General features: G+C 48.4%; 1 protein-coding gene across 2 annotated transcripts; it reads left to right on the plus strand.

Moving 5' to 3' along the window:
* Positions 1 to 626: 626 nt before the first annotated feature.
* On the plus strand, positions 627 to 24,822 carry PRRT1 (proline rich transmembrane protein 1). Of its 2 annotated transcripts, none has more exons than XM_033141701.1 (4): positions 627 to 686; positions 18,374 to 18,786; positions 19,927 to 20,103; positions 24,342 to 24,822. In XM_033141701.1, exons 1-4 carry the CDS (start codon positions 668 to 670, stop codon positions 24,516 to 24,518), a joined length of 786 nt encoding a protein of 261 aa, XP_032997592.1. In that variant the 5' UTR covers positions 627 to 667; the 3' UTR covers positions 24,519 to 24,822. The 2 variants fall into 2 exon arrangements, with proteins under 2 accessions (XP_032997592.1, XP_032997593.1); XM_033141702.1 differs by having other exon boundaries at positions 19,978 to 20,103.
* The last annotated feature ends 2,074 nt before the right edge of the window (positions 24,823 to 26,896 follow it).

A 26,896-nucleotide genomic window follows, 5' to 3' on the forward strand; every position in this document is an offset into this window, starting at 1 on the left:
GGACTAGATGACCCTTGGGGGTCCTTTCCAACTGTACAATGATAGGTGGAGCATCTGCTTTGTATGCCGGAAATCCCAAGTTCGATCCCTGGCATCTCCCGCTGCCTAGCTGCTGCCAGTCAGAGTCCACAATATGGAGCTGGATGGGATCAATAACTATAACGCAGCTTCATGTATATGTATATGTATATGTATATGTATATGTATATGTATATGTATATGTATATGTATATGTATATGGATGTCAGAGACCCTTAAAAGTCCTCCTGGGTCTGAAAGCGAGCTATCCCCCACCGCAGGAGAAAAACACCGAGAGGTGGGCTCTGTGGGTTGCCCGTGAAGCCGCCTGGCCCTTTAACTCCACCCCACCCCACCCGCGCGCGCCTCTTTTCTCGCTCCATCGCCCCCCATCATCTTCGCAGGGACAGCAAGAGCCGCGTGGCTCGTCCGGGGAAGGAGGGAGAGAGAGAGAGAGAGAGGGAGAGAGAGACAGAGGCAAAGCAGGCAGAGACAGCAAGAGACGGGGAGGGAGGCTTTTTTTGGTGGGGGGTGACGCAGAGAGCTTTCTCTCCCTCCTCCGGTGGGTCTCTAACCCCACCCCCCTACCCCGCCACAACACACACACACACACACACACAGAGTCGCAGCCAAGTCGAGAGCGGCAGAGATGTCTTCGGAGAAAACAGGTGAAGAAGGGTCTCTTAATAAAGGATGATGCTGGCGGGGAACGATCAGGCTGGGATCGGGCCCGCCTGTGTAGCTGGGTGCAAGGTGGGCGTTTGGTGGCGTTGGGGAGGGGGAGGAAAGATCAGATCTGCATCAGAGGGAATGGCACACAAAGGTTTTTTTTTTGTGTGTGTGTGTGTATATCTCGTGTGCCATTCCTTCTGATGCAGATCTGATATATATTGGGGCGGGGGGGGGGATGTTGCACATGTGCCCATCAAGCTGTGTGTGGGAATTATCTCTCCGTGTGTGGTGCTGTCAGGAGGGGGTCGTGCAAATGCTGCGCGTTGTGCAGAATGGGAAATATTTAGGTGCGATGTTCTATCTGTGGTTGCAGCTTGCAGAGGGGAAATTCGAGAGGGCGAGGGAGCATGGGTCCGCTGTGGGGAGCAGAGCGCACTTCTTGCGCGGGTGCCTGCTTCTTCCTCTTGCCTATCACTCGGTTGCTGGGGCTTGTGCTGCGGAGCTGTTGTGGGAAATGCCTATGTGGTTGTGTGGACAGGTGTGCAAAGGAGGGTTGCAGAAGCTATAGGTATCTTTGTATATGGCCTTTCCAAAGGGCAGGTTGTGCAGTCAGCTGGGGCCTGCATCTGTGCTAGTCCTACTCAGAGCAACCCCATTGAAATGAATAAATACAGCTAACAAGGGCCCATTAATTTCTGAGAAAAAGAGAGCCTCAACTGTGTGTGTGTGTGTGTGTGTGTCTGCGTGTATATGTATATAATGTGCTTGCATGTATTTGGGTTTTTCTCTCTCTCAAACATGCACAGAACGGAGGATATTTGGTGGGCTGGAGGGTTGCGTGGGCTTGTGCATTTATCAGATGTTTCCACGGAGGTCACCGGCACAGGTAGCATGTGCAAGGGTGAGGGATGTAAGATTCCCATGTGCGAGGTGTGAGACTGTTTAGCAGAAGCGCTGTGCCGGGGGTATCTGTGTGCGCATCACTTTGTGATGTCATCTGTTATGTGTCTGGGTGTTCGGGGTGTGTGTGTGTGTGTATCATGCAGGGTGTGAAATGGGAGATGGGATCTGGCAGGTACAGAGCAGAGGGATTATGCCACTGATGTGACATGACTTGTTTATACTGCCTCGCTAAATATTGCTGTGAGGAATGTGCACCTGCATTTTCGCCTGTGGAGAGAAGGCTGTATTTATATATTGTATGTCTTTTCTAAGTGCGCCGGTACACATTGGGGTTTGAGGTGTGGGCCGCACAACATCTATGTGATAGTAATGAGGTACGTCTGTTTGCTTAGGTTTCTGCCTTTGGGGCAGGGGTTGTAGAGGTCTCTGTGGGTCTCAGTGTTTGTGTGCCTTGTTCATCCAGAGGCAGAACAAGGCTGGCCCATGGGGTGCCCTCCAGATGCTGGACCTGAGCTGCCACCAACCCCATCCAATGTGGCAAATGGGCAACATCTAAAGGGCTCCCCTTGATATAGAAGGAACGGCGTGGGAATTTAAGGAGTGGCTCAAGTGCATCCAGAATGAAAAAGAATATCTAAAGCCCTTTCCTTCGTTGTGACTCTGCTTGCATTTAAGAAAAGGAAGGGATGTGGTATGAACCTTTGGTCAATCAGATAGAATCGTAGATTTGGAAGGGACCACGAGGGTCATCTAGTCCAACCCCCTGCAATGCAGGAATCTTTTTGCCCAACGTTGGGCTCGAACCCACAACCCTGAGTTGAAGAGTCTCACGTTCTACCAGCTGAGCTGTCAGAACTCAATTCTCTCAAGATTCTCCCTTCCAGTGTGGTGTAGTGGTTAAGAGCGGTGGACTCATAATCCGGTGAACCGGGTTCGCGTCTCCACTCCTCCACATGCAGCTGCTGGGTGACCTTGGGCTAGTCACACTTCTCTGAAGTCTCTCAGCCCCACTCACCTCACAGAGTATTTGTTGTGGGGGAGGAAGAGAAAGGAGAATGTTAGCCGCTTTGAGACTCCTTCGGGTAGTGATAAAGCGGAATATCAAATCCAACTCCTCTTCCTCTTCCTCTTCTTCTTCTTCTTCTTCTTCTTCTTCTTCTTCTTCTTCTTCTTCTTCCTTGCAAGTAGTACACATCCTCCCCCCTGTGCACCACTATCATGTTAACATAGCTCCCTCTGGCCTTTGCATTTCCCCGGCATCATTTGCAAAGGAAGTTAGACCACAACCTCCAGAACATAATTTCTCCGACACAGCTTTCACACATTCTTTTATCCTGTCACATATGATCTTATACCTATAGAACCTGGGGCTGGATGCGGCCCTCCATGCCTCTCCACCTGGCCCTCAGTACTCTCCCAAGGCCACACACCTCTCCTCAGGCCACATCCCTCACTTGCCCTACTTCACAGTATCCAGGAGTGCTTTGCCTGGAAGATGCTCTTGATATCTGACGATGGCTTTTGTTTGCCTAGATCGGAGCTTTCCAAACTGTGTGTCGCGCCACATTAGCGTATCGGCTGCAGTGTGCAGTTGTGTTGTGCAAATGCTCCCTGCGCTCCTGACGGGGCTGGAAAAGGGTTTAGTTTAACCTCCGGTTTGCTAGTAAAACTGAATTACTGTGTCGCGAATAATGCTTATCTAAAAAGTGCGTCCCCAACATGGAAAGCTCTGGCCTAGATGGAAATTAGCCCACTGTACAGAGTTAAAATTCACATTCCTTCCTCCGCACGTTTCTGTCTCTGGCCTTGCCCGCTATAGGAATGTGGCCCCCAGAAAGTTACCCAGAAGGGAGAGTGGTTCCTGAAGTGAAAAATGTTCCCCATCCCAGCCATATACCACAAACACAATACATTTAAAGCTCGTTCCGTGCGCATTTGAAGTGCAGTGCGCATCTTCCCCAAAAGAATCCTGCAAACTTCAGTTTTGCCCACCGCAGAGTGCTGCTCAGCATCCTTAACAAATTACAGGTCCCAGGATTCTCTGGGAGAAGGCATGCTTAACATGTCAATTCTGTTCAATTCAATAACCTTTATTAGGCATAACAGACCCGATGATTACACAACAGACATTGTGTATAAAATATATAAGCTATAGGCTCAGTTACAGGTAGGTAGCCGTGTTGGTCTGCCATAGTCAAAACAAAATAAAAAAATTCCTTCCAGTAGCACCTTAGAGACCAACTAAGTTTGTTCTTGGTATGAGCTTTCGTGTGCATGGTATCTGAAGAAGTGTGCAGGCACACAAAAGCTCATACCAAGAACAAACTTAGTTGGTCTCTAAGGTGCTACTGGAAGGAATTTTTTATATTTTTTATTTTGTTTTAAAATAAGGCTTCCTCTTACCATCATGGAGGGAAACATGTTGAATCTAGCTAACACAAACAACCCACAGGATTTGTGGTTCTTAAGATTTGTAATATATCCCTTTTGGAAATCTCTGCACAAAGGGAGATTTTAAAAAAAGGGGGATGCTTAAAATGTGTGATGGGTGTGCTTTATACGCATGGTGCCCACACACACATACACACACCTGTCATTACTAACACAAAGCTCATAATTAATGCACACAGAGCACAACAGAAATCTAACACACCACTTCCTAGTATACAAATGTATTTCATGCATGTTGCACTTATGCAGCCCACCACACCATACACAAACACGTAGGCACGGACACGCACAAGTCTTTTTCCACAACTGTTCCTGAACTTGCAGGTGCACACATGCAGCAAGCAGAACACACTCATTGCTGCCACTCCAAAGGGGCTCCTTGAGGAATCCCTTCTGCCCCACCAGAACTAAAATACCCTTACGGGAACTAGCGAGGCAATTTAACATACTGTACTTACAAAGGATGATCAGCCCGTTTGAACATGCGCTTCATTCCAAGACGACATGCCAAGATCACACGGGTGGTTTTGTGGACACCCACGTGACCTGTTGCTCTCCCACACTTACACAACAGAGCGTAGGAAATTTGCAAGTGGGGCACTATACTGCCAACCTGGGTGTGGGGGACTTTAGGATTTTGGAGCCGAATGTGGTCCTTCAGGGCTCTCCATCAGGTGCTTGGAGATTTCCTGAGGAGAAACCCACACCCCGCCAGCCCTGCCTTGCACCTTCCTTGGGGTTTTTGCCTGGCTGGAATAGGTCCTTGAACCCTGAAGATGGCTCTTGCTTGTCTGGGAGGAGGGATAGAGAAGAGCATGTGTGTCTAAGTGTGTGGTGTGTTTAGAAACTACACTCCTGTAGGAAGGTAAACTTATTGCTCCACCCATTTTTTCCTCTAGCCCTGCCCACCGCTGGCATGTGGCCCTCCGAAGCCTGGCCAGAAGGGAATGTGGCCCTCGGGTTGCAAAATATTCCCACCCCCAATTTACCTTATGGCCTTGTATAGCCTCCCTTTCTCCCACACACATACACGCTCTGTTCTTTCCTGTTTGCGTACATATATGCACACCAAGCCCTCCAACATTTCTCCAATGAAAACAGTTCCTATTCCATTACAGTGGTGCCCTGCTAGACGAACGGCATTCGCTAGCGGAAGGCTGCCCCGCAAGACGAAAAAGTCAATGGGGCTGCCTCGCAAGACGATTTTTTTTTTTTGGCGCGAAAACCTCCACGCTGCATTGCCGCTTCGCTAGACGAATAAATCGCTCTACGAAGACACTCGTAGAACGAATTATTTTTGTCTAGCGGGGCACCACTGTATTATTATTATTATTATTATTATTATTACCCTGCCCATCTGACTGGGTTGCCCCAGCCACTCTAGGTGGCTTCCAACGTATATAAAAGCATACAGGGCTGCCTTCAGAAGTCTTCTAAAGGTTGTATAGTTTCTATTATTATTATTATTATTATTATTATTATTATTATTATTAATCAAAATACACACTTACATATACAAACATATACACATAGAACAAATACACATTTAACACACCTACACATATAGATCTAATTCCAAATACATTTTCATCCATATATTTTTATTACAAAAACTCTTTAAAAATATAGGTTCATTCTAGCCTCCTGTTCGCTTCAGTAAGGCTGAATTTGTACATAATCTCATCCATGTGGGAAGCCCATGGTTTGTATAGTTTCTTATCTCCTTGTCTCCGGGGTTGTATAGTCCCTGATGAAAACAGGGACATCCTAAAGAAAAGTGGGACATTCCGGGATCAAATCAGAAACCAAGGTGGCTTCTGTAAATCTGGGACTGTCCCTGGAAAATACGGACAACGGAGGATCTGTGCACACGCCCGTTTTTCTGAGACCAGTGCATTATATATAGCAGCTGAGACAAAGAGTTGCATGCTTGGGAGTCCCCAATTCATACGTCACCTCTTGGCCACTGACTCACCAAGGCTGCCATCTTATTATTATACACGCACTTAATGTTAAAGTCTCCCGTTGAGCTCAAATGGACTTGCTTCTGAATCCTAAGATTGTACGCCAGGGGGGCTTTAAGCAAAAACGATGACCGCTCCGCCTCGCCTCCAGAGACATAGGAATGATATTATCCTACCTCGCACCGCTGTTGTAAGCATCGCTGAGGTACATGAAGTGCCTTGAGCGTTTAGGAAGAGGGCTAGGCGAATGAAAAGGGCTTAATCCCGCCAAAGTTAAGCACTTCAGCCCATCGATTGTACGGCACGTGCCCACCGCTCTAATTGGAATCAATACGGCTTAGAAGAGCTTAGCATTTCCTGGATCATGCCCCTTGTACTATTATTGCTCATTACGGATTGACGGATGAGATATTCGGTAAACGGGGAAGAACGGGGTGGCTTTGTTTGCAAAATGGTTTCGGTCCTGAAGGGAACGCGAGGTTAATAAAAAAGGCCTCGTATCCTTTGCTGGCCCTGAGACGTTAGCAGCCATTGAGCTGTTATGCCCCATTTAACCTTTACGAAATTTTCGGAATCTTGCAATCCAGTTTATCCTCGCCACCACGACCAGCCTGCCTGGGAGGAGAGAGATGCTCTCGGTTTTAAAGGCCAGGAACTGACGCCGAGGGAGAAAATGACCTGCCCCAGGTTGTGTGGAGGCCGAGACCGGGCATCTGAATCCCAACAAACCTTTCCATGGGCTGGAGACATCTCCCTGCAGCCATCCTGTCATTCTATGTGCCTTTTGTAATCCACTCACTCATTCCCCTAACCCCCCTACAACCTCCCCCCCTCACACCCCCTTTCCCTTCTCCCCCCCCCCCCCAGGACATTTCTTCCTTCTCCCTCTATAAATAGAAAGATGGCAGGCACAAACAAAGTGACCTGAAAAACCCATAACGGGAATTTGTTCACCCTCTGGAGGGATGGCCTACTTTGGAGAGGGTGTGTGTGTGTTGTGTGTGTGTGTGTGAGAGAGAGAGAGAGAGAGAGCATGAATAAATATCTATTTTGTGTGCTCTGTGTGTAGAGAGGGCAGTTGTATGACCCCCAAAGTGGATCATATATATTTACCACACTGGAAAACTGTCAGTGTACAATTGTGTGTCAAGGTGTGTGTGTGTGTGAGAGAGAGAGAGCGAGAGCGAGAGCGCATGAATAAAGATCTATTTTGTGTGCTCTGTGTGTAGAGAGGGCAGTTGTATGACCCCCAAAGTGGGTCATATATTTACCACACTGGAAAACTGTCAGTGTACAATTGTGTGTCAGAGGGTGTGTGTGTGTGTGTGTGAGAGAGAGAGAGAGAGAGAGAGAGAGAGAGCATGAATAAAGATCTATTTTGTGTGCTCTGTGTGTAGAGAGGGCAGTTGTATGACCCCCAAAGTGGATCATATATATTTACCACACTGGAAAACTGTCAGTGTGCAATTGTGTTTTGGGGTGTGTGTGTTGTGTACCTGCCCTCCTTTTTTGCACACTCGTGGGACCGCCTCTCTAAAAGATGCCATGGGCGGCCCTTGTGGGGGGTGGGGGACAAACAAACACATCACCAACGTGATTTAATGCAGAACTGCTATTTGAAGGGAAAGGGCAGCTGGACAAAAATACCCAGAGCATAATGACTGGTTAGGGACGTGGATGCTGCTGCAGGGCCAGCCTGTGATTCAGCGGCGTGAGGCAGCTGCCTTAGGTGGCTGATTTTGGGATGCTGTTAAATAGGGCAGCAAATTGATGGATATCTTGTCTGTTATTCTGTTGGTACTTCCTAGGTTTGTAGGGCGGGGGGGGGGGGGATTTTCTCAGCCCGAGGGCTGAATTCCCTTCTGGCCAATTCTCTGAGGGCCACATGTCAATGTGGGGTGGGGGCAAGAAGCAGAAGTGAGCTTTAGCCAAAGAGTTCTTTTTTTAAGGAATTTATTAAATTTTATCAATAAAACACACACAAAATACAAAATACAACAAAAACTACAAAAAATAAACTACAAAACTACAAAAAACACTTATTTAACTATCCTTATCTTATTCCTAACATTATTTAGGGGACCTCCTCACATCCTCTCTTCTGTGTTCATTTTAAATCTTCTTTAGTAACTTTATAACATTCTAAAAATCCTCTTTCTCATCATATCTTAATCTTAACAATCATCATTTAACTTTAATCTTAATCCTAAAAAAAACATACATATCATATTTCTAACTAATTCTTATATCCTATCTTAATCTAACTTCTGGCATTACTGTAGCCTTAAATGTCCTCTGATTTCAATTTCAAATGTCGTTTAGCCAAAGAGTTCAGTGGATTTCCGCTTCCACAATTGTCATCATCTTCCTCTCTTCTCTCTTGAGCCATTGGTCCATGTAACTCAGTATTGCCTGCGCTGTCCGGCGGCAGCTCTCTAGGGCAGGCACCCCCCCAAACTCGGCCCTCCAGCTGTTTGGGGGACTACAACTCCCATCATCCCTAGCTAACAGGATCAGTGGTCAGGGACGATGGGAATTGTAGTCCCAAAACAGCTGGAGGGCCAAGTTTGTGGGTGCCTGCTCTAGGGTTTCAGAAGGGGGCGGGGGGCGGGTACTCTCAGCCCTACCTGGAGATGCCGGGGATTGAACCTGGGGCCTCCTGCATTCAAATCAGATGCTCTGCCACTGAACTACAGCCCTGTTCTGAACCTCAGGCCCAAAGGAGGGCTTGGGTGCAGGGATACCAGAGAAGGATGTCAAACGTGTCAGAGTGATGAGAAGAGAAGGTTAAGGGGGGATATGATAGCCATGTTCAAATATATAAAAGGATGTCATATAGAGGAGGGTGAAAGGTTGTTTTCTGCTGCTCCAGAGAAGCGGACACGGGGCAATGGATTCAAACTACAAGAAAGAAGATTCCTCCTAAACATTAGGAAGAACTTCCTGACAGTGAGAGCTGTTCGGCAGTGGAATTTGCTACCAAGGAGTGTGGTGGAGTCTCCTTCTTTGGAGGTCTTTAAGCGGAGGCTTGACAGCCATCTGTCAGTAATGCTTTGATGGTGTTTCCTGCTTGGCAGGGGGTTGGACTGGATGGCCCTTGTGGTCTCTTCCAACTCTATGATTCTATGATCAGTTTTAGTGCTTTACGAAAGAAAGGCCTATACTTTCTTTAATAGCAAAGCAGCCTGCCAAGTCTCTCAGCCTTAATAATAATAATAATAATAATAATAATTATTATTATTATTATTATTATTATTATTATTATTATTATTATTTGTACCCCGCCCATCTGGCTGGATTTCCCCAGCCACTCTGGGCGGCTTCCAACAAAAATCAAATACATTAAAATATCACACATTAAAAGCTTCCCTAATAGATGTGGGGCAGACACCACAGCAAGGAGATGGCTTGTCTGTGCCCAAGCAAACATTCATACATTCTCTATACACAAAGCAGCATGTGTCACTTTGGACAGGTACTTCTCATCGCTTCACCTGACCAGATGAGGGCATAGGTGGCAAATGCCCAAATCTGACAGATAGCGCCCCTTTCTGGGCACAGAGCCCAGCACCTCAAGCCCCCGGATAAGGATAACATCAAAGCAAAAGCCGATGAGCGGATATCCAAGCAAGTGAATACAATCATGACCTCGTTGCTGCAAAAACTACCAATTAATCATGGGGATATATCGACTACCAAGATGGTGTTTGCAGAGCATCTGGAACAGTTCAACACAAGCCCTTCCTTATAAAGTTCTCACTGATTTTCAGCGGTGCTAATCTCTGAATAAAATGCTCTTAGAACGTGTGCTGCAAATAAAATTTTGAGGCAATAGGCTGCAGCAAGTATCACACATATGGATTGAAACAGCAAGGCCGTCAGCCGTGATGCTGCACTGATTTTATGTTCCTGTCAAAGAGAACAAGAATTGTGACAACATCACATTCTCTCCTCCCTCCCCCCCCATTTTTTTTTAAAAAAGGAGGTTGCCTAAAATTCATTTTAGTTTCTAATTGCAATTTTCCTTTCTAAGCCAATGAGGGGGGCGTTGGTTTTGCTTTATAGAAAGTTATTGGGCCAAGGTTGTCAGTGCCAGATAACACCCTTTTAAAAGCACATTAGAATTTAACGTGTCGACAAAGGTGTGCCAGAACCCCCATAAAATAGCAGGCAATGAGCCGGATCAATCCCCAAAGGCACCGGAAGCGACATTATTGTGCTGAAGAGCAAGTTGCTGTTGTGATCAGCGGAAGCATAAATGCGCACTGAAGGCACGATTTAAGGTCCCCCGTTTGCTATATTAAGCTGAATCAGATTAACCTCCTCATTAAGGGAAACTGTGCCGTGGAATACTTTCGGTGCAGCTGAGTAAATGGCGCTGTTAGTCAGGAAATAAGCTGAGCTTGACACAAAGTAGTGAGGGGAATGTAGGCAGCACAGCATTCCATCCTAAAATCTAACAATACAGAGTGATCATATCATACTGACACCAACTCATATATATGTGGCAAGCAAAGTTAATGCAGGCAGCATGTTGGAAAGAGCCACAAATAAGTTTAATAACTAATAATAATGACGAGAAAACGACAAAGGATTAATGAGAGCCAGTGGTGGTGTAGTTTTTAGAGCAGGGGTAGGCAACCTAAGGCCCGTGGGCCGGATGCAGCCCAATCGCCTTCTCAATCCAGCCCACGGACAGTCCGGGAATCAGCATGTTTTTACATAAGTAGAAGGTGTCCTTTTATTTAAATTGCATCTCTGGGTTATTTGTGGGGTCTGCCCGCAGGACCGGTGCTAGGGTTTCTTCCGCCCTAGGCAGACCACCTTCTGGTGCCCCCTCCCCCAGCCTGCTTTAGCGGGAGGTGGGGGTGGTGGAGAGGCAAGCAGCAGTTTCTCCGCTGTAGCGGAGAAGCTGCTGCTCGCCCATCCCGCCGCCCGCCCCCCGCCAAAGCCTGCTTTAGCGGGAGCCGGGGGGTGGTGTAGGGGGCAAGCAGCACCTCTCCGCTACAGCGGAGAAGCTGCTGCTAGCCTGCCCCGCCCCCCCCACCCAAGCCTGGCCAGCGCCCCCTCCATTTTGGTGCCCCATGCAATTGCCCAGTTCGCCTTAATCGACGCACCGGCCTTGCCTGCCTGGTGTTTTTACATGCGTAGAATGTGTGCTTTTATATTTAAAATGCACCTCTGGGTTATTTGTGGGGCATAGGAATTCGTTCATTTTTTTCTTCAAAATATAGTCCGGCCCACCACATGGTCTGAGGGACGGTGGACTGGCCCACAGCTGAAATAGGTTGCTGACCCCTGTTTTAGAGTGTCAGGCAAGGGCCTGGGACCAGGGTTCAAACCTCTGCTCTGCTCAGCCATGAAACTCACTGGGTTAACCATAGTGCCAGTCAGAACCTCTCAGCCTCAAGGATAAAATGCGGAGGAAGAGAACCATGTTTGCCCCCTTGAGTTGGAGGATATAAATGTAATCAATATAAATGTCAATCTGATGTGGCACGGAGATGGTGCCACAGGTCAGTCTGGCTACAGTGCTCAGGAGGAACAATGGCCATGGGGGCTGCCACTGCACCCGCCACCTCCAGTATTTGCCACCTGCCTAAAAGAAGGGACGGCCCTGCCTCAGTGCCACTATCCTATTTGCACCCCGTCGGCCCATCTCCCTGCTCCTTTCGGGCAAAGCAGGTGCCAGAGCGTGCCAAAGCCTGAGGATTTAGGCCCCGTGAAGATGTTGGTAACTTACTTGCTTCTTGTACAGGGTTCTATACTGCTCCCTGGCAGGACGTTTAGCACGGGCCTGCAGCAGGGTTCCTTTTCGGTCAAGGGGAAAGAGGTAAGGGAGAGATTGCCGTGCATTTAGGGGCTCAGGTAATTTACTGGGCTTGATACAACCACACGGAGCCACCTCGCCCGAGAGCACAGGGATAATTCAGGCCAGTAACTGTGGGCTGGAGCACATTAGTGTGCTGCCAGAGGAACAGCGAACACGTTGGAGGGAGGTAATTGTAGGTTCTTGCAGGACCAAAGTACCCACCCACAGACCCTGCTGAGTCTTTGTGTGATTTGTTGCTCCAGTTTTGCTTCTTTCCAGTCAGCCTGTGCCTGAGTTGGGCAGTCCTGCAGCATCTCTGCATGGGATGCGAACTCACCATTCAGCTATCCCTGATAGAGGCACGCTGACTCTCAGGGGAGGCTGCTTGCCGCATCTCTGCATGCATCGCCGTGCTGGGCCTTGCCTCCTTTCAGTCAGAAAGAACACCCTTAGTCACGAGCAGATTCAGGGGATGGGCTCCTCTGGGGCCCCATATCATTCTTAGATTTACACGTCAATAACTCTCTGCAGTTTTATCCCTGCGACAACCTTGTGAGGTTTTTTTAGGCTGAGGGATAGTAACTAATCTCCTAACATAGGGATTGAGAACCTGCGGGCCCTTTAGGTCTCGCTGGACTACAACTCCCACCATCCCTGCCCATTGGCCATGCTGGCTGAGGCCTGATGGGAGCTGGAGTCCAGCAGCACCTGAAGGGTTAGACCCTGCGACACCCACCCTTCCCCCGCTCTAATGGCAACCACACCATGCTGAGCGACAGCATTAATGAAAAGTTGCAATGAATGCTCACGTTGCTCATTTGCAATTTAGTTGTGAATGTATTGTTATAGGTTTTTTTCAGCGGGTGAGGCTAAAACCTATACAGTAAATTAATAAATGGTGGGATTTTGCATATTTAGGATGCGAAGGGAGAAATCCCAGCTGCAGAGGAATTCCTGGGTTAGCATATGCAAAAGAACCTGGCTGAGCTAGGACCATTAAGAAACAATTGAGGGCCTTTGTGGGCCATTGGCAATGAACAGAGACAGAGGTTTGGAAGGTTGCCAGGGGTCACTGTATCTTTGAGGTGACAGGGAAAGGGAGTTGCCAGGGTTGCTGGGAAGAAGAGAAAGGAAGGAAGGAAGGCTGGTATCAATCTTTGGGCAGGCTGGCTGCAGAGCTGACTGGGAGAGACGTCTTGGACTCTAGGTGTTAAGTTGTGGGTGGACACAGCAGACGACACAGTGATTTTCAAGCAGCTCTTGTTTATTCTCAGGCTGGAACAGAAGTGAGCTGAAGGGCTCAGCAGCCTGCTTATATAGAACTCAGCTACAAGCAACAGTAACAACTTTCTGTAGTTACCCAATCCCTGAACGAAACAAAATAGAAAATTATTTCCAGTAGCACCTTAGAGACCAACTGAGTTTGTTCTTGGTATGAGCTTTCGTGTGCATGCACACTTCTTCAGATACATCAGTGTATCTGAAGAAGTGTGCATGCACACGAAAGCTCACACCAAGAACAAACTCAGTTGGTCTCTAAGGTGCTACTGGAAATAATTTTCTATTTTGTTTCGACTATGGCAGACCAACACGGCTACCCACCTGTAACCCAATCCCTGAATGTCACTTTCAATCCCTCATTTGCATGTGCAGACCTGAGTGAAAACTGCAGCAGAATGAACTATATACTGTACACACACCCCTAGTGGCCTAGGGTGAGAACTTCAATACATAACACTAGGGATGCACTCTTGAAATAACCATGATATAAGATCAGGACTCCCTCCACGCAAACCGAAGGTGTAAATAGGCGAATAAACCATATTTCTTAAACCTATGACAGTCTGCACCATGTCTTCCACTCTCTCCTGTGGGGATGCCTGGAACCCCATGGGCTCTTGCCACCGCTCGGCAGAAAGAGACGGAGGCACCCAACTTCTGTGACAGTACCCAGCAAGCTTCGGCTATGCCACGTGGTACAAGCCCTTCCCAACACCTTATCCCACAAAATCCCTTCCCCGCTCATGAACTCTGAAACGGCGTGTCCGAAATGGTGTGTCCTCGCTGTTGAGTCTCTCGCCGGTCAGGCCAGGGAGGAGTGCTCCCATCTTGGCTGCGCCAGAGAGAAAGGCTGTTATCATGAGGGAGCCCGTAGGCCACACACCACATGGCTGGGCATCCCTGTTTCTTTCCTCTTGGCCTGGAATCTGCTGCCTGAGGCAAAGGACAAAACTGCCCTCCTGCACATCTCACCCGCATTGCTTGGGCAGAAGCTGACTAGAATGGCAGTTGAGTGCTGGCAACTGGACTGCATATACACCATGCATTTAGAGCATGCACCCCTCAAATAATCCTGGAAACTGTAGTAGGCCTAATCCCAGCAGCCTTAACAGACTACAGTTCCCAGGATTTGTGTATGTGTGTGTGTGCTTTGAATGAATGGTGTGCATGCAGGCCATTAGATAGCATTATCCAGCGCACTTGAGAGCAATAGTGCCATTTAGTGGGTGCATGGAAGGCCTGTGGAGCATGTCACTCTGATCTCCAACGGAGGAAAGTGGCCCGGGGACTGAGGAGGAAAGGCCGGAGAGGCTGCCTCCCCTCAAATATGCTGCCTGAGGTGGTTTGCCTCGCCCTGCCTGGCTTGACTCTGGAATAAACAGCCGTGGGGAATGTTAGGCAAACAATGGCTCTTTGTGCAGCTAGGACAGTTGTCTCGTTCAGGAACACTGCAGGGGCGGGCTGGCGAGGCAGAGCGCTGATACCAGGAGGCTGTTGACAAACCCCACATGTTTTTGGGGCCAGGGCCAGGCTGTAAGTGTTGAAGAGTGGGCTCTCCAGGCACAGAAGGACAATGGGCTCCACAGCTGCAGCCAAGAGGGGTTGAGCTGCCAGCACTGGGGATGCTGAAGCCTTAAAGCTCAACTGTCAGGCTCCTAGCTTTTATACCAGGCCTAGCCAATCCAGAGCTTTCATATTGCCTGTTGGAAGAGAGCTATTCTGAGGCCCGAGCGCACCGAACTCATGCGCGGAAGGGCCACAGCTCAGTGGCAGAGCATCTGTTTGCATGCAGAAGGCCAGGCCTCAGGTTTCACCTCCGAGCAGAACTGGAAAAGGCTTGCTGTCTGGACAAATTCATAGAGGATAAGGCTATCTCCATGGCTACTGGGCGCCATGGCTATGCTCTGCCACCACAGTCCGAGGCAGCAATGCTTCTCAATTCCAGTTTCCGGAAACCACAGGTCCTGTTGGTGGTTTCCCACAGGCATCTGGCTGACCACTGAGAGAACAGGATGCTGGACTAAATGGGCCGCTGGCTCTCCCTATGCCCTTACGAAGCCATGGAGAGCTACCGCTAGTCAGCGTAGATTCGTGGTTCCCAAACACTTTCCCTGTTTACAGCAGTGCTGTCAAGTATCCCGTTTTCCCCGGGAATCTCCCTTATTTCAAGCAGTTTCCCGCTGCTATCCCTTATTTTTTATATCCCTTTAATTTCCCATTTTTTCAAAGGAAGCAGCTCCTCTCCCTCCCCCTGCTGGCCAGGGACTGTGAAGACCTCGCCTCCTTGCAGCCTCAAAGCAAGCGGGAGCCATTTCCCGCGCTTACAGGCGTCATAGCCCACGGGCAGCGTTTCCAAAATACAGTAAGCCTACTGCGCGCGTTCACACCAGTGCCGCCCACTTTTGCTTCTGGCTCCGCCCACCACTGCCATGTGACTGTCCCCGGGATAGGTGAGGCTGCTGATCCCTTATTTTCAAATCCGAAACTTGACAGCTATGGTGTGGGTAGGGTGAATGGAAGGCTGAACAAAATGGCGGCAACTGGCTGCCATTTCAGAAGGAAGCGGCAAACACCCAAGCCGGGCCTGTGGAGGCAGCACATTAGGCTAGTTCCCTGCATCAGGCCAAAGACATTTGTAATTCAGTCTCCCCAGGGTCCCTGACATACACTCTCCAATGCTTGCCTCTTCTTCACCGGTTCCATGCTACAGTCATTCTCCATCGACCCACCTCACTTTTCAGACAAATGTGATCTCCAAAAAAAACAACTCGCATTGATTAAAGTGTGAGGCATAGAAGCCCTGCCCTCAGGCTTGCAAACTGAAAAGACACACAGAAGAGAAGAGCGTAGCTTAGGGAAAGGCAGAGACACAAAATTAGATAGCTAATGCTGGAACAAAGGGCTCCCCCAGGCAACCTGCTATTCAGCATCCATCCTAATTTGCCTGCTCAAAGCTTACATGATGGTTAGTCTCCAGTCTTTAGAAAGCCTTCGTTCTTATTTGTTTACATGGTGGTTATATGACAAGGAGCATTCGTCCTGATAGACCTGCAAGGTGTTCCTACATCTTACAGCTAGTTATCGTCATTCATTCACCCCACATTTTGCAATGTCTTTCTCTGTCATTTCCAAGACTGCAAAAAGGCCCCTCCAGACTAGTGCCTGTATTTGATGCAATAACACAGGTAGTACATTGTTGTTGTTGTTCAGTCGTTCAGTCGTATCCGACTCTTTGTGACCCCATGGACCAGAGCACGCCAGGCATGCCTATCCTCCACTGCCTCCCGCAGTTTGGTCAGACTCATGTTGGTAGCTTCGAGAACACTGTCCAACCATCTTGTCCTCTGTCGCCCCCTTCTCCTTGTGCCCTCCATCTTTCCCAACATCAGGGTCTTTTCTAGGGAGTCTTCTCTTATCATGAGGCGGCCAAAGTACTGGACCCTCAACTTCAGGATCTGTCCTTCCAGTGAGCACTCAGGGCTGATTTCTTTAAGGATGGATAAGTTTGATCTTTTTGCAGTCCATGGGACTCTCCTCCAGCACCATAATTCAGAAGAAGAAGAAGAAGAGGAGGAGGAGGAGGAGTTTGGATTTGGTATTCCGCCTTTCACTACCCGAAGGAGTCTCAAAGCAGCTAACATTCTCCTTTCCCTTCCTCCCCCGGTGAGTGGGGCTGAGAGACTTCAAAGAAGTGTGACTAGCCCAAGGTCACCCAGCAGCTGCATGTGGAGGAGTGGAGACACAAACCCGGTTCCCCAGATTACGAGTCTACCGCTGTTAACCACTACACCACACACGTTAGTGGTGGATTTATGCTGGACAGTCCACCCAAAACTAGGATGTTAATCTTCCGGGATGCACTCCAACATGAATCATATGACCTACGACTTGCTCTTGCCCCCCCAAGAGTTTTTTTGGGGGGCGAGAGGGCAGCGTGATAGCACAGCACCCAAAATGGCCGCCACAATCTCACAAGAAAAAACCAAGATAGCCTGCTCCCCCCCCCCAGGACACTTGGCAGGTATGCCATTCTGCAGTTCTGCCGTATTTCCCCAGTCTTACTACATCATGGACTTACTGCAAGCAAAGCACCCCAACGCATTTGCAGGTGCACATGATATTGAAGGTGCGGCTGTGTATAACCGCCCCAATAATGTCATGAGCATGATCATAGAATCATAGAATCCTAGAGTTGGAAGAGACCACAAGGGCCATCCAGTCCAACCCCCTGCCAAGCAGGAAACACCATCAAAGCATTCCTGACAGATGGCTGTCAAGCCTCCGCTTAAAGACCTCCAAAGAAGGAGACTCCACCACACTCCTTGGCAGCAAATTCCACTGCCGGACAGCTCTCACTGTCAGGAAGTTCTTCCTAATGTTTAGGTGGAATCTTCTTTCTTGTAGTTTGAATCCATTGCCCCATGTCCGCTTCTCTGGAGCAGCAGAAAACAACCTTTCTCCCTCCTCTATGTGACATCCTTTTATATATTTGAACATGGCTATCATATCACCCCTTAACCTTCTCTTCTCCAGGCTAAACATACCCAACTCCCTAAGCCGTTCCTCAATGCTTACTGATGAATGCTTACTGGAAAAAAGGGACATCTGGAGGGGCCCTTAATTGTGCAAACCTAAAGCTCGGGTCCCTCCTGCAAAATACAGACTGTGAATCTTCATTTCTGGGCTTTGTTCAATATGACAGCATGATGTGCCTTCCTCTGCCTCTTGTACATCAACCTGGTAAGATGCAGTATGGGGGAAGTAATGTCACATTGCATCTCTCTGATGGGCGCTTTGATGTTCAGCTGGGCTTCCATCGAAAGGGCATCCCACCAGCGTTAGAACTTATTTGAGTGAACATAGGAGGCAGAGCTAAGAGAAAAGCATACATAGGTCTGGTACGTTTGTTCCAAAAGCTGTTTTCACCAGTCATCTGAATGCCAGAATGGGGAGACTGTGTATCAGATTTGTAGGCAGCACGAAGCTCAGACGGATTGCAAGCACTTTGGTGGGCGAGATTTGAATTCAAGACAGCGTTGCTGGATTCATTAAATGAATGTGCCTTCGTTCAGTTGTTGAAATGGAGGTTTCGCAGAAAAGGAAAAGGCACAAGTAGTTTGGGGGATTGTTGTTGTCGTTTTGGGGGCGTTTCTGAATCCCTTACCAGCTAAAGTCCAATGTTTCAAATTATGCTGTGAGTGTATATTGATGCTTCTTTCATATCTTTTCTTTGTGGTTCCCTCCCCCATGTTGTCTTTTCCTTCCTCCTTAGGACTCCCCGACTCCGTACCCCACACCTCTCCTCCCCCCTACAACGCCCCTTTGCAGCCGCCTCCTCCACCCCCGCAAGATGCCCCCATCCCCGGTTACAGCGACCCCCCTGCCACAACCGTCCACTCAGGCACTGCCACATTGCCCCGGCTTGGAGGGGCTGCTACCCTGCCACGCCCTCCCCCAACATCAGCCACCCTGCCACGCCCGCCACGCCACCATTCCGCCACCCTGCCGCGCCTCCCCCCGGATCCCTATATGCAGGAAACTCAGTTCAATGGAGCCCCTCAGGGCTACGTAGTGCAGACTCATCCACCAGTTGGGACCCTACCGATTGGAGGCTATATGCACCCAGGATACCCCGTCCAGCTGCAGCCGTGCACAGCATACCTTCCGGTCTACCCAGTAGGGGCGGTGAGTTGTTTGTGGCGGTGGGCAATCTGCAGTGCTTCTTATGGGTGTGATCAACTTGGGTGCAACTGCATATATGTGCGGCGCTAGGAAATAATAAAATAATTTAATTCGTACCTGGAATTGGGGAGAGAGACAGAGCTGGAGAGTTCTTGTGGCTCGTGTGGAGACCCTTCCCGGAGCCCAAAGGGGACATCAGTGAGGGCAGAGAAGAGGCTGGATGCGCAGCAGGGCTTTGCTTAGGCTGCTCAGCCTTACCCCCTAACAGCTGAAATGCGGGACAGCGCAGCAGCCGCAGCCACCAATTTCCCTCGCATTCTCCAGCCTCCTGCTTCAATTCCAGCTGTGGATAGTTTTGCTACAGTATTTCTGATCTGGGTTGGAGAGAGAGCAGCAGAGAGGGCATTTAGAGGGTGCTCCCCACTTACGCAATTTCCCCTTATATATGTGGAGTGCCAGAACAGGTGGGGAGTCGCCTATATTATGAGTTTTTGCATGCTATTGTCATTAATTTATGCATTTTTAGGCACACTTTGACCTAGTCCCTGCATTTGTGTGCACGTTATCTTGCTGGAGAAAACTGCACTGCAAAAATCTGGAGCAAAGTTTGAAAGGTGGCTGTCTTTCAGTCTGTGCATTGTTTTGGAAAGTGTGGTTTTTGACAGGTTTTGCCTTTTAAATTATGATTATGATTTTATTTATACCCTGCCCATCTGGCTGGGATTCCCCAGCCACTCTGGGCGGCATTTGTTGTTGTTTAGTCATGTCCAACTCTTCGTGACCCCATGGACCAGAGCATGCCAGGCACTCCTGTTTTCCACTGCCAAATCTAAAAACATAAGTGAATATCTAAAAAACTTAAGTGAATCAAGATTCTTCCCCATCCCTAGAACCCTGTCTCCCACCTGCATCCCGAAGTGGTACAGTCCTGGAAGTGTTTATTCACATATATTGTGCCATTCGTGTGCCTGGTGCATTACAAACAGCAGTTAGGCCGGGCCTATGCTTTCCGAGGGGTTTACAATATGAAATCCACCTGAGTGTGCTGAACGCTTTAGGGCACCTTTGACACTTCTGGAGAGAGGCAAAAATGGAGATTCCTTCTTCCCGTGACGTCGGCTTTTCTCCCCCTCTTGCTTGCAGGCCTACCCTCAGGCCAACCCTCCTCCTCCACCATCTCTGTCCCCTACACAGATGACCCCCGGCATCGCCATCCTGGAACCGAGGCGCCCGCCCCACGATTACCTTCCCATCGCAGTCCTCACCACCATCTGCTGCTTCTGGCCCACGGGGATCATTGCTATCATCAAGGCCGTGCAGGTGAGCAGCCGAGGAAGAGAAGAGAACTGTAGACTTGGAAGGAACCCTAGTCCAACATGCAGGAATCTTTCAGGGCTCAAACCCACGGCCCTGGGGTCGCGAGTCTTATGCTCTACCGACTGAGCTATCCGTATAAGGCCCTGTTCAGCTCAGGACCAGGTTACTTGAGGGACTGCCTTATCCTCTATAAACCCAGTAGATTGCTGCAGTCTACAGGAGAGTTTCTCCCGCAAAGATCTCAGAACCCTGCTACGCAGCAACTCAGAGTAGGGCTTTTGGTGGGGCTGGCTTTGTTCTGTGGGAAAGTCTTCATGTCAAGATACTGTACAACCAGCGCTTACTATCTGCATTCTTCCGATACTATGGAAGACGTTCCTGTTCCAACAGGCTTTCTCAGCGGGATAAATGGGTCTTTACCACAAGTGTCTACTTTGTTAGGGTTTCAGCCTTATTTAAAATGTGTTTGCTATTTAATTTAATACCTAGGACTATGGTTAACATCAAAGAACATCAACCTATACAAGATCAAGGGAAGTAATAGTACCACTCTATTCTGCCTTAATCAGACCACACCTTGAATACTGCGTCCAGTTCTAGGCACCACAGTTTAAGAAGGACGTTGACAAGCTGGAAGGTGTGCAGAGGAGGGCAACAAAGATAATTAAGGGTCTGGAAACCAAGCCTGATGAGGAATGGTTGAAGGAGCTGGGTATGTTTAGTCTGGAAAAGAGGAGACTGAGAGAAGATATCCTCGTCATCTTCAAATATCTCAAGGGCTGTCACCAGGGCCGGATTTAGATTTGGTGAGGCCCTTAGCTACTGAAGGTAATGGGGCCCTTTATATGTGATATTTTAGGGAGCAGGCTAGCAGGCGGGGCCCATTACTTACATCATAGGAGCCTACACAACACCAAACACTGTTGCTGTATGTAGGTTTTATTTTATTTGTTTTTTATCTTATATTTTGGAAATGTACGTCCAGTTTTTTCCCCCTTTACATTTTTTTTTGGGGGGGGCCCCTAAGCTATAGCTTGTTTAGCTTATATGTAAATCCGGCACTGGCTATCACATGGAAGGTGAAGCAAGTTTGTTTTCTCCTGCTCTCGAGTGTAGGACTTGATCCAATGGCTTCAAGTTACAAGGAAGGAGATTATGACTAAACATCTGGAAGAGCTGTTTGACAGTGGAATGGTCTCCCCCGGGAGGTTGTGGACTCTCCTTCCTAGGAGGTTTCTAAGCAGAGGTTGGATGGTTGTCGGTCTTGGAAGCTTTAGTTGAGATTCCTGCTTTCCCTTCCAACTCTGTTGTTGTTCAGTCGTTCAGTCGTGTCCGACTCTTCGTGACCCTATGGACCAGAGCACGCCAGGCACGCCTATCTTCCACTGCCTCCCACAGTTTGGCCAAACTCATGCTAGTTGCTTCGAGAACACTGTCCAACCATCTCATCCTCTGTCGTCCCCTTCTCCTTGTGCCCTCCATCTTTCCCAACATCAGGGTCTTTTCTAGGGAGTCTTCTCTTCTTCTAACTCTACCATTCTATGATTCTATGAAACTATTTTCCTACAATCATAGAACAGTAGAGATGGAAAGGAGCTCGTGGCTCGTCTTGTCCTGTCCCCTGTAATGATGAATCGCAGCTAAAGGAATCCCTGATAGACAGCCATCCAGCATCCATTTAACAACCTCCAATGAAGGAGATTCTACCACCTTCCGAGGTAGACCGTTCCACTGTCAAACAGTTGGTCTGCAACCTTCATCATTCCTTGGCAGCTTAGCCAGTGGTCAGGAATGATGGGAGTTGTAGTTCAACGACATCTGGGGACCCATGGTCGCAATGATCACGGCTGTCGCGAAACCCTGCTCAGTAATGCGGTCAATAGGTTTGAATAGGGTGGCAACCGCACGGGCGTCGCGGGGGGGGCAGCAGTGGGGGCGGTCCGCCCTGGGTTCCAGGGGAGAGGGGGTGACACTATGGGGCTGCCCCACGCGATCAGCGGCTCGTGGGGCTGCCCCGTCAGTGCTGCTTTAAAGCAGCACAGACAGGGAAGCCCCAGGAGCCGGCGCTCGCTTGGCGGGTTGCCGCTGGAGCAGCAGCGCCGGCGGGATGGAAGTCTGTCCTGATGCATGCGTCGTGACGTCACAACGCATGCGTCAGGACGCCCCGCTCCCAGGGGGGTGCCTCTGCGCGGCAATGCCGCCCTGGGCACCCAAGAGGCTTCCTACTCCTCTGGGCAACCGACACCGTTGCTGTTAAAGGTCTTAATCTTGTCACAACGGTAAATCCCGTCTCCCATGTTGTGAGCGATAAGCCACCCTTTTTCATCCGCAGAAACGTGCTGAAGATTTTGAGGAATATGCAAGCAGTTAAAATGGGGGGGGGGAGGGAAGGAAACAGTTTTAATTCCTCAGGAACATATGCTCGGCGCACTCCCTGTTCACGTCTGGCTGGCACCCCTCACCTCCCACACGCGTACACATTTTGTACTCAAGCCGCTTCGTTCTGTGCTCTGGAAATAATCCCGTGCTTGAGAGGAGGCTGGCAGCCATTTTGCCAAGCTGGAAGAGCGCGAGGTTTCTTGCCTCCAGCTGAGGTGCCAAGTCCATCTCTGCCTCCCTGCCTGCCCGCCCACCCATAAAGGATAAATAGCATGTAACTCTGGTGCTTGGCGGCCGCTGACTCCTACTCATGAGAGAAAAGCGTTCTGGGAACATGCTATGAAGATGACAATGTCGGGAAAGTGCTCTTGGAGCGATTTCTAAAAGCTGCAAACTGGTTTTTGCTGCAGTCCTAAATGTTTTCAGCCTGAAGGCCACATTGCTTCATAGGCAATACCTATGGGGGGGGGCAGATGTCAGTGATGGGTGGGGCTACAGGCAAAAGTGGGTGGGGCGACAGATGTGACTCTTCCCTTTGTAGTTTGGCTACATCCCAGTTACACATAGGTAGACCTTCCAAGGGTCCCTATTTTCCAAGGGACTGTCCCAGATTTACAGAAGCCATCCTGGTTTCTGACTTGATCCCGGAATGTCCTGCTTTTCCTTAGGACATCCCTATTTTCATCAAAGAAATGTTGGAGGGGACATCTCTATTTTCATCAGAGAAATGTTGCAGGGTTTGCATAGGTCAAGGGGTGTCCACACATATCTCTCTCTATCCAGGCAAGCATAAGGGATTCTCACAGTTCAGTGACACATTCCAGGCAAAGGAGGCCATGGAGCAGGGCTGGTGAGGGATGTGGCTTGGAGAGAATCCTGAGGGCCACATAGAAAGACCCGGAGGGCCGTATTTGGACCACAGGCCCAAGACTCTCCACTCCTGTCTAAGCATTTGAACACAATGGGGTGTGTTTCTTAGTATAACTTACGGCTGATAATCATTTCTTCTCCCAGGGAATCCTGGGAATTGCAGTTCCACCCTCTGTGTTTATTACTTGTCCTGGCCTCCCCTTGTCCCTCTTCTGTTTAATTTCCTTTTTTACACACTTGGGGCCCAGTTTCCACACCGGCATACTTTTGTTCTCTTTCAAGGTTAAGTTATCCGGAGCTGAGCAGCACACTCAGAAGGATCACAGGAAGTTCCAGCCAGACTGTTTATTTATTAATTGTTCCATAAAACACAGGCCTCCAGACAACTTGCAGAGAATTAAAAACAGCTTTCGAAAGTCAAAAATATAAATAAAATACCGCAAAGATGCCACAATAAAATCCACAACCAGCACAGAGAACAAAATCCACAGACAACCACAATCAATTAACTGAGCTATTTGGAAAGCTGAAACCATATTAAAAAAAATAAAAATAAACAACCCTTAAAACAGTCCAGCGGACAAAAACAGGGACAGGGAAGAGACGAACAGTCTAACAGAGGCTAACAAAGAATGGGAGGGTATTAAAAGGGCCTGGGAGCTCTCCCCCACACACACACTCTGACCACCCCCAAATCTATTGCAGAGTCCTGGGGGAACCCCCAGAACAGGCAATCCTATGCCCTTTTAAAATGTGGGCTTTTGGGGGGGGTGTTATTGGATTGTTGTTTTTATTTTTATTTTGATTATGCATTTTGTAGCTTTATATTTTGATATTATTCTGTGAATCGCCCTGAGACCTACGCGTATAGGGCGGTGTATAAATTCAATCAATCAATCAAATAATTGGGTTTTATGTTTTGTAAACTGCTCAGAAGGCTGTTTTGGCATTAAACAGCACACGAAATAACCATCCTCCTCCCACTTCTCCAGGTGCGGACTGCGGTTGCCCGCGGCGACATCGTATCAGCAGAAATTGCCTCACGAGAGGCCCGCAACTTCTCCTTCATCAGCCTGGCTGTGGGCATCGCGGCCATGGTTCTGTGCACTATCCTCACTGTAGTGATCATCATCGCTGCCCAGCACCATGACAATGACTGGGACCCTTAGCGCCCGGCAGCCTTGCCTTCCAGACTCCTCCCGTGCCCCTGGCAACTGGTGTCAACAGCCCTGGAAGGAAACCGACAACACACCCCGGCAACCATTGCTCCCAAGGATGGTCCTTGGCAACCGTCTCCCCTGCGGTCCTTAGCAACCGTCTCCTCCCCCACCGCCAACAATACTTGGAATGCTTGGCAACCGTCTCCCACAAAGCTCTGGCAGTATTAATGGTACCTACTCAGCAAAATGACTTCCGGAAGACGATATTCAGACTGAATGCTGACACACCCGAGGGGGGGGGGTCCGTCAGCTGGGGCTCCTCGCAACAAATTTTCCATCCTGCCGGTTTTTTATTTTTTTATTTTATTTTAATCCAGAATACTTTGCTTGCTTCTTTCCTTCCCAAAGAGTAGGCTCCGCTCTCTCTCTCGTGCCCATGGCAACAGCCGCCTTCCTTCTGCTGCATTCTGCATGCATCCTACTGCCCGTTTTAACAGGACAATGCACCACACCTGTGTATTCATTAAGCATTACCCCTTTGTATCCACAATGGCTTTCTGGTAGTTCCACCACATGAAATTAGGCCAAGTAAGATGCTCTGACAATGTTGCTGCTGTTCCATCAGACAATTCTCCCTCCCTGCGCTACAGCCTTGCAGGAGGAGGTGGAGTGACCGAATATTGGGGGCAGTTTGGACCTCTTACCTACCTTTTATCTTGTTTTCCATCCAAATCCACCCTTCTTCTCTGCACCAAATAATACAGCCTTGCCCTGTTGTCTTTTAGCTCTCTGTTTTAGATAGGAACCCCTTCTAAAATAGGTTGATTTCCAAACCATTATTCAAGACAGCCGTCAAAAATATTCATGTGCAGTTAGGAAGCCATAGCCTTCACCATTTCATTTGGGCATCTGCTCATAGCTGCCCAGCCCTTCTCGAGGTTTATTTGAAGAATGCCCTGTATTGCTTAAAAGCCTCTCTTTTAAAAATACCTCTCCATTTCATATGGCTCTTCTTTTAAAAAAAAACTTCCCATCGCTAAAGAACGTGAGGGGAGGGGGAATCGGGGTAGGAGAAAGAAATCTCTTCTCTCAGGGCGAGTGATGGCTATTAGAGCTGGGTGGTATCTAGTTTTCAACACTGTGAAATTTATAGGTTTTAGACCCCTAAGTAGTAGCAGTTGCCAGGACATTAACCCGAACACTTCTACATAGTTACATCGTTATTTGAGACATCATGGTATATCAGTATATCACAATGTTTACCTGGTGATATATCACCACGTCGAAAGCCAGACCTAACACACACATCATGATTCACAATTTATTGCCAGATTATGGAACCGATGCCACAATATCATTTTATTATTTATTTGTTGAATGGAGGTTCCAGGGCAGTTATGGATTTCAAACCGGTTTTGGACGATATACTGGTATATCGCCCAGCCCTGATGTTTATATAAAGAAGAATCATAGAATTGTAGACTTGTAAGGGACACACAAGGATAAATCTAGTCCAACCCCCTTGCAATGCAGGAATCTTTCACCCAATGTAGGGCTCAAACCCACAACCTTGTGATGAAGAGTCTCCCGCTCTACTGACTGATCTATCACACAAAGCCTTGTATGTAGCCAGTTATTTGGATTCCTTCTCACTCTCTTCTCAATGCTTGGGGGGTAGATTAAAATATAGCCATCTCTTATCCACACTGGTGGGTTTATACAGGTAATAAACAGTCATTTAAAAGTTTCATTTGGAGAGCAAGGCCGTTTTTGGCTGCCATATGAAAAACATACCACAACCACTTTTAGTTATTTTTTTTTATTTGTTAAAAAGAAATAGGTGGAGAAAGAGAGAGGGCAAAATATGCGGAACAGGCAGCAGAACCTCAAAAAACAGGGTGTGACTGTGGTATTTCCAGTGAGCAGGCAGAAGCCAGGGCAAGACTGCAAGAAAAGCATTTTGATTTGTACGAAGTGACCGAGTGAGGCCTAGACTACGGTTTGCAAGCACTTCAGACTGCAGCTGCGGGGATTGGCATTTTCCTTTTTTTAAAAACAAACAAACTGACCCCCTACCTTAATGACACTTTGTAAATAGAGCCCATGTGATGTAGTGGCAAAGTGTATTTATCTTAACAGCATTTTAATCCTGTTCTACAACCAAAAATGACTCCTGGCTTATAAGTATCAGTGATAAGACTAAGAGTATAGTTAACATGTAAGAGTATTTGACTTAGACCACTTGGCTACAAAGCTTCCTGCATGACCGTCTTGCGGCCTGACCTACCTCACAGGGTCGTGGTGAGGATTAAACAGAAGGACCATGTATTCTGTCCTTAGGTCTCTGAAGAAAGGACGGGATTTTTTTAAATAGAAAATGTAACAAA

This window comes from Lacerta agilis, chromosome 2 (assembly GCF_009819535.1).
Source record: "Lacerta agilis isolate rLacAgi1 chromosome 2, rLacAgi1.pri, whole genome shotgun sequence".
Lineage (NCBI taxonomy): Eukaryota > Metazoa > Chordata > Lepidosauria > Squamata > Lacertidae > Lacerta > Lacerta agilis.